The following is an 8,032-nucleotide window of genomic DNA, read 5'->3' as shown; positions in this document are numbered from 1 at the left end:
GGCGGGAATCCGGGACTGACAGATCCGCTGGAGAACCTGGGGATAATAATAATAATAATAATAATTTATTATTTATACCCCGCCCATCTGGCTGGGCCTCCCCAGCCACTCTGGGCGGCTTCCATAAAAACCAAAAATACAATAAAATATCACACGTTAAAAACTTCCCTGAACAGGGCTGCCTTAAGATGTCTTCTGAATGTCAGGTAGTTGTTTATCGCTTTGACATCTGCTGGAAGGGCGTTCCACAGGGCGGGCGCCACCACCGAGAAGGCCCTCTGCCTGGTTCCCTGTAGCTTTGCTTCTCGCAATGAGGGAACCGCCAGAAGGCCCTTGGCGCTGGACCTCAGCGTCCGGGCAGAATGATGGGGGTGGAGACGCTCCTTCAGGTATACTGGACCGAGGCCGTTTAGGGCTTTAAAGGTCAGCACCAACACTTTGAATTGTGCTCGGAAACGTACTGGGAGCCAATGTAGGTCTTTCAAGACCGGATTAAACCCGGAACCTTCCGCATGCAAAGCAGATGTTCTGCCACGGAGCCAGGCTGCCCAGCCGCCTGCCCATCCCTTTCCGTGGAAAATACAGGTGCTTTTGTATGCCAACCGCCACTTATCAGATCTGACTTTTGTAATCATCACAACACGGGCGCCACAAAAAAAAGGACAAAGACGCAGACGGAACAGGCAGCACAGGCTGTGGAAGTGCTTTGGGGGTCGGCTGTGAGCTTGCTTTTCCCACCCCAACCCAATCTTGATCTTTTCAATAGCAGCCGGTCCAGGGACAAAGATCTGTGGGTGAGTCAGAGATCCCTTTTGCTTCTTCATCAATGAAACAAGGATGAAAACTTTTAAGACATGGGTAGGCAAACTAAGACCCGGGGGGGGGCGGATCTGGCCCAATCGCCTTCTAAATCCGGCCTGCGGATGGTCCGGGGAATCAGTGCGTTTTCACATGAGTAGAATGTGCCCTTTTATTTAAAATGCATCCCTGGGTTATTTGTGGGGCCTGCCTGATGTTTTTACATGAGTAGAATGTGTGCTTTTATTTAAAATGCATCTCTGGGTTATTTGTGGGGCATAGGAATTCGTTCATTTCCCCCCCCAAAAAATATAGTCCGGCCCCCCACAAGGTCTGAGGGACAGTGGACCGGCCCCCTGCTAAAAAAGTTTGCTGACCCTTGTTTTAAGACCTGAATTAGGCTGTGCTATCCCAACTGCCCAGAGGTCTAAATTCCCCCTTTATCACTCCTAGCTTGGCCTCTTTAACGCTTGGGAAACTAAAAATAATGTTGCCCAATTTGTACTTGTTGATGCTGGACCCAGAGATCATCGTCGGTGCGGAGGAGTTAGCAAACAGTGAGGGGAAGCTGTTAATTAAAAGTGTGGCCGGGTAAACGGTGGGGAAAGAGGCAAGGGTTAAAGGGTGGTCTTGGGGGGGTGCCCTTTTAAACATATTATTTTTACTCTGCGGGAAAAGCAGCTATGTAGTTCGCAAAGGGCACTGCTGGCGAGAGATCGGCCGGCCATCCCTTTCATTTCCAACAGGCAGCCTGACATACAAATTAGCATATGGATCTATTGTGCCAACTTGTGCCATGGGCCTTTGCCCCAAACACCTGGCAACACACTGAGGGCGGGGGAATGCGAGGACTGGTGGTTGTGCCTTGAAACAAGCTTTGGAAATGCGACTTATTTTACTCCCCACAAATTCCCTTCCACGCAAATGCGGAAAACCCAGAACATCCAACTACCTCCTTGCCTTTCGAGGGGAAATCTGTGTCCTGGATTTTTTGTGAAATACATAACTAATATTTATTTTGGGTTTGGGGTTGTGTGTGTGTCCTCCTCTTACGTCTTAAGAGGGATTGGCAAAAATATTTGCGTCAGATTGAAGCTGGAGATAGTTGGTTAGATCATGATGCTGATAACGCCATGGTTGCAGGTTCGAACCCCGTATGGGCCGTCTGCATGGCAGGGGGTTGGTCTAGATGATGTTCAGGGTCCCTTCCAACTCTACAGTTCTATGATTCTATATATTTGGAGGAAGTATGGGAAAGAAAGGTCCTGAAACCTGGGAGGAAGCCATCTGACCCTTGACAAATAAGTTGTGTGTCGTTGGCTAGTCAGCGTAGACAAAACAGAGGCAGAAGGACAAACGGGCTGAGCTGGGACGCTTTCATGCCACCCATTTAAAGGTAAAGAGACCCCTGACTGCTAAGTCCAGTCGCAGATGACTCTGGGGTTGCGGCGCTCATCTCGCTTTACATGCCGAGGGAGCTGGCGTTTGTCCGCAGACAGTTTTTCCGGGTCATGTGGCCAGCATGACTAAGCTGCTTCTGGCGAACCAGAGCAGTGCACGGAAACGCCGTTTACCTTCCCGCCAGAGCAGTACCTATTTATCTACTTGCACTTTGACATGCTTTCGAACTGCTAGGTTGGCAGGAGCAGGGACCGAGCAACGGGAGCTCACCCCGTCGCGGGGATTCAAACCGCCGACCTTCTGATCGGCAAGTCCTAGGCTCTGTGGTTTAACCCTCAGCGCCACCCGTGTGCTATAGACCATACCAAACTAGATAGACCAATAGTCTGAACATCTTCCCACGTTTCTGTGTTCTTCAGACAGGACCCCCTTGGGTTTCCTGGAAACGTATCAGCTTCCTTAATGAGAAGATAAATAATGGCAGTGATAATGTTTGTCGGCCACTAGCAATTTTCTGCTAGCTAGAGCATTTGAGGTGCATTTTTGGGGGAGCAATGATGCCATGATCAGTGCCTGGCGTGAACTGAGGGTGCAGTTTAGAACATTCCCCCTAAATCCTCTTCACTGAGCAGATTCTCTATCTCTCTCACACCTCGCCCAGCAGATGAGTCCATGTGGAAAGGGTGCCATTCCCTGAATGAGGAAAGTCTGGAAAACCACAGGTACAGAAAAAGGATGAAATCTGGGAACACTGTCATATATTTGTAAGCACTTTCTGAGTGAAAGTGGAAGAATCAGCCGCAAAGACTCCAGTTTTAAGGTGCCTTTGGTGCAAAACAGAGTCCTGGTTTATCAGAGAAGTTTTGGTCAGTCAGTGCAAGTAAACTGTTTTAAAGGTTGTGTTTTATATTAATGTAACCCAGCCTGAGACCTTCTGACGAAGGGCAGATAGTAATATATAATAAGTAAATAATAACATGCCTCATTCCTGGTGTCGCTCGGGAGTTCTAAGAAAGAAAGAAAGAAAAAAATCGGTGCAGTTTTGAAAGGTTCCGGCTGCCATCTTGATTTGATATGGTGTCCAACAGTATCCAGGCAGAGACAGAAACCTGCTATTCGACCTCAGGAACCATCATGCAAAACTTGGTTACAATATCTCGAGAGGCGCCCCTAATATATAGTACCTGGCATTGCTCAGGAATGCTGATAAACCAAAAAATTCAGTGCATTGTGAAAAAACAGTGCGGTTCTGAAAGGTTCAGCCCAGCACCACATCGATTAACAATGGCACCAAAACACAGAGGACAAACTTCTTTCTCGATCTCAAGAACCAACATGTGAAACTTGATTATGGTCTCTTAAGAGGTGTTCAATTCATAGGAAACATGAACAGCTTTCACAATATATAGTAGTTGCAGTAATAGCAGACCCTACAAGTGTCCCTGTTTTCCAAGGACAGTATTTACAGAAGCCGTCCCGGTTTCTGATTTGATTCCAAAATGTCCCACTTTTCCTTAGGATGTCCCTATTTTCATCAGAGAAATGTTGGAGGGTATGGAGTTATGCGATCCCCGAGCCAAGGAGATAAGTAACTATGCAACCTTTACCAGACATCTGAACATGCCCTGTATAGGGGAGTTTTTAAAATGTTAATGTTTGATTGTCTTTTTATATATGCTGGAAGATGCCCAGAGTGGCTGGGGCAACCCAGTCAGAAGGGCAGTGTATAAATATTATTATTATTATTATTATTATTATTATTATTATTATTATTAATTACATTTGAACCTCGGTTTTCGGGCATCTCAGAAGCCAAATGTTTTCTACTCATATTCTACCCATGTAAAAACACGCTGATTCCCAGACTGTCCGTGGGCCGGATTTAGAAGGCGGTTGGGCCGGATCTGGCCCCCGGGCCTTATTTTGACTACCCATGCACAACACCAATCTTAGACCTGTGGTGGTTTGATAGCAATTCTACCTTGCAGAGAAAAAAGTACAAAGTGCAGCTCTGTCTACAGAAATGCATACACTGTAAAGTGGTACCTCGGGTTACAGACACTTCAAGTTACAGATGCTTCAGGTTACAAACTCCGCTAACCCAGAAATAGTACTTCGGGTTAAGAACTTTGCCTCAGGATGAGAGCAGAAATCGTGCTCTGGCGGCGCGGCAGCAGCAGGAGGCCCCATTAGCTAAAGTGGTGCTTCAGGTTAAGAACAGTTTCAGGTTAAGAATGGACCTCCAGAACGAATTAAGTTCTTACCCCGAAGTACCACTGTATTATTATTATTATTATTGTTGGATAGGTAAAGGTAAAGGGACCCCTGACCATTAGATCCAGTCGCGGACGACTCTGGGGTTGGGGCGCTCAACTCGCTTTATTGGCCAAGGGAGCTGGCGTACAGCTTCCGGGTCATGTGGCCAGCATGACTAAGCCACTTCTGGCGAACCAGAGCAGCGCACGGAAATGCCATTTACCTTCCTGCCGGAGCGGTACCTATTTATCTACTTGCACTTTGACGTGCTTTCGAACTGCTAGGTTGGCAGGAGCAGGGACCAAGGAATGGGAGCTCACCCCATTGCGGGGATTCGAACCGCCAACCTTCTGATCGGCAAGCCCTAGGCTCTGTGGTTTAACCCACAGTGCCACCCGCGTCCCTTTTTATTATTGGATAGGATGTCCCTATTTCCCTCAGAGAAATGTTGGAGGGTATGCAATACCTATTTATCAATTGACTGAACTCTTCCCCCCTTCCCTGCCCCATTTCACAGACTCCTGGACTTCCTCAGGACTCACAAGGGCCCAGCAACCTGCAGAGTCCGGTGAGCTTTTCCCTAACAGCGTCAACATGGCTGCTGCTCCATAATGGCTGCCTATGACCATTCGCTGTCCATGCAGCAGCAGCCGCTCCAAGCCGTGAACGCCACGTCGCCTCCGGCCCTGGACGTCCCCTACTTGCTGAGCGAGAGCCTGATCGCGCTGTTCTCCATCGTGGGCAACGTCTTCATCTGCGCCGTCGTCCTACAGAGCCGGAAGCTGCGGGCCGTCGTCACAAACTACTTCCTCGTCTCTCTGGCCGTGGCAGACGTCTTGGTTGGGGCGGTGGTCATCCCTTTTGCCCAATTTACCGACCTGGGTTTGCCCCGCTACCGGTCGCAGCTCTGCCTCCTGATGTTGTGCATGCTGCTGGTGTTGACGCAAGCCTCCGTTTTCGGGCTGCTGGCCATCGCCGTCGAGAGGTACATCTCCATCCTCAAGCCTTTCCAGTATAAATCCTGGATGAGCCCCCTCAACGCCCTCCTGGTGATCTTGGCGTCTTGGGTGCTGGCTCTTCTGATCGGCCTGCTGCCCATGATGGGATGGCACAAGCCCTTGCCGGCCAGCGGGGAGTGCCTCTTCAACGACATCATCACCAACACCTACATGGTCTACTTCAACTTCATGGCCTGCATGCTGGCTCCTCTGCTGGTCATGATGGTCCTGTACGGGCGCATCTTCCTGGAGGTCAAACAGCAAATCCGCAAGGTGGCCGAGGGAGAGGTGGACGTCAGCGCCCAGGAGAGGCGGCGGATGATTGTCCGCAAAGAGCTGCAGACGGCCACGTCGCTGTTCATCATCCTCTTTTTCTTCACCGTCTGCTGGCTCCCGGTCCACATTCTCAACACGGTCATGCTACTCTGCCCCGCCTGCCCCATCCCGAACCAGCTCATCCTGGCCGCCATCATCCTCTCACATGCCAACTCCGCCATCAACCCAGTCATCTACGTCTTCCGCATGAGATCCTTCCGGAAAGCCTTCGAGAGCGCCTTTTCGGGCATCTGCTCCTCCCCCGCCACAGATGCCTTCTCCACCTCCAGGATAACGCCTTCCAACGTCTCGGAGGTGCCTCTTCGGAATCTGTCTTTGCCGGGGAAGTGAATGCAGATTCTCAGCTTGAGGATGGTGGGGGTGCAAGGCAGGAGGCCAACAGCAGGTGGCGCTAGAGCCAGTGGCAGGTTGTACGCAGGGAGGCAGGAAGGGAGGGGGTTGGCTGAGGGTGACTGAGGTTGGTGGGGCAGTGCCCCCGTTCACCCAAATGGACCAGCTTCCGCTACAACTTCCTGATGTGACCGTCCACCTGCAGAACAGAGATGGGCGAAGATGTTGAATTTCACTCCGTTTCCAAACTTTCCCACCTTAAATTCTGCTCTCTACATTTCCACAACAGCTAGCGTTTTCCATTAAGAAGTCGTCACGAAAATTCACCAGCATTTTAGTGAACATTTCCCTTGCATGTACACGTTTTGCATGCACCTTTCCCTCACAGACGCATTTTTGCAAGGCGATTTCCCTCAACATAACGCATTTTGGAACATCATGGTCACTCCTCTGTCCCTTAATATGTACACTATGATATGGGCATTTTTGTGCCGCGTGACTTTTTGCATTGCAAAATTCAGAGAACTGCAAATTTCAAAGGATGGCTGGGTTTCAGTCCACATTTCAGAAAGTACAAGCTTGCTTTTAAATGTGAAATGTCTCCAATTCCCTTCCCATCCCTAAGAGTGCTCCAGGTCAGGGTTCCAGCCAGGCCAGTCATGCCCTTTCCTGGACACTCTGTTCCATTTAATTCCATTTTGTCCCTTACCTAATAATAATAATAATAATAATAATAATAATAATAATAATTTATTATACCCCGCCCATCTGGCTGGGCTTCCCCAGCCACTCTGGGCGGCTTCCAAAAAAATATTAAAATACTGTAATACATCAAACATTAAAAGCTTCCCCAATCAGGAGAAGAGGAGGTTAAGGGGTGATATGATAGCCATGTTCAAATATATAAAAGGATGTCACATAGAGGAGGGAGAAAGGTTGTTTTCTGCTGCTCCAGAGAAGCGGACACGGAGCAATGGTTCCAAACTACAAGAAAGAAGATTCCACCTAAACATTAGGAAGAACTTCCTGACAGTAAGAGCTGTTCGACAGTGGAATTTGCTGCCAAGGAGTGTGGTGGAGTCTCCTTCTTTGGAGGTCTTTAAGCAGAGGCTTGACAACCATATGTCAGGAGTGCTCTGATGGTGTTTCCTGCTTGGCAGGGAGTTGGACTCGATGGCCCTTGTGGTCTCTTCCAACTCTATGATTCTATGATTCTAGGGCTGCCTTCAGATGTCTTCTAAAAGTCTGGTAGTTATTTTTCTCTTTGACATCTGAAGGGAGGGCGTTCCACAGGGTGGGTGCCACTACCGAGAAGGCCCTTTGCCTGGTTCCCTGTAACTTGGCTTCTTGCAGTGAGGGAACCACCAGAAGGCCCTCGGCGCTGGACCTCAGTGTCCGGGCACAACGATGGAGGTGGAGACGCTCCTTCAGGTATACTGGACCGAGGCTGTTTAGTGCTTTAAAGGTCAACACCAACACTTTGAATTGTGCTCGGAAACGTACTGGGAGCCAGTGCAGGTCTTTCAAGACCGGTGTTATATGGTCTCGGCGGCCGCTCCCAGTTAGCAGTCTGGCTGCCGCGTTCTGGATTAATTGCAGTTTCCGGGTCACCTTCAAAGGTAGCCCCACGTAGAGCACATTGCAGTAGTCCAAGCGGGAGATAATCAGAGCATGCACCACTCTGGCGAGGCAGTCTGCTGGTAGATAGGGTCTCAGTCTGCGTACCAGATGGAGCTGGGAGACAGCCACCCTGGACACGGATTAGACCTGTGCCTCCATGGACAGCTGTGAGCCCAAAATGACTCCAAGTTGCATCCCATGTCCCCTGGGCATGCTCAGTCGCCAATGGGGTGTTTTGGGGTTTCTAAATCTCCCCCACCATAGGGTTTCTCTCCCCCAAATGCAAAGCTTGG

General features: G+C 49.5%; 1 protein-coding gene across 1 annotated transcript; it reads left to right on the top strand.

The window, feature by feature from the left end:
- The first annotated feature begins 521 nt into the window (after window positions 1-521).
- LOC310768865 (adenosine receptor A1-like) lies at window positions 522-6,572 on the top strand. The gene is made up of 2 exons (XM_083627745.1): window positions 522-794; window positions 4,973-6,572. The coding sequence occupies exon 2, from the start codon at window positions 5,067-5,069 to the stop codon at window positions 6,117-6,119; it is 1,053 nt and encodes a 350-aa protein (XP_083483871.1). The 5' UTR covers window positions 522-794; window positions 4,973-5,066; the 3' UTR covers window positions 6,120-6,572.
- Window positions 6,573-8,032: the final 1,460 nt, after the last annotated feature.

This window comes from Podarcis filfolensis, assembly GCF_964270895.1.
Source record: "Podarcis filfolensis genome assembly, chromosome: 8".
NCBI lineage: Eukaryota > Metazoa > Chordata > Lepidosauria > Squamata > Lacertidae > Podarcis > Podarcis filfolensis.
Note: the sequence above shows the minus strand (reverse complement) of the source record. Positions and strands in the feature narration are given on the sequence as shown.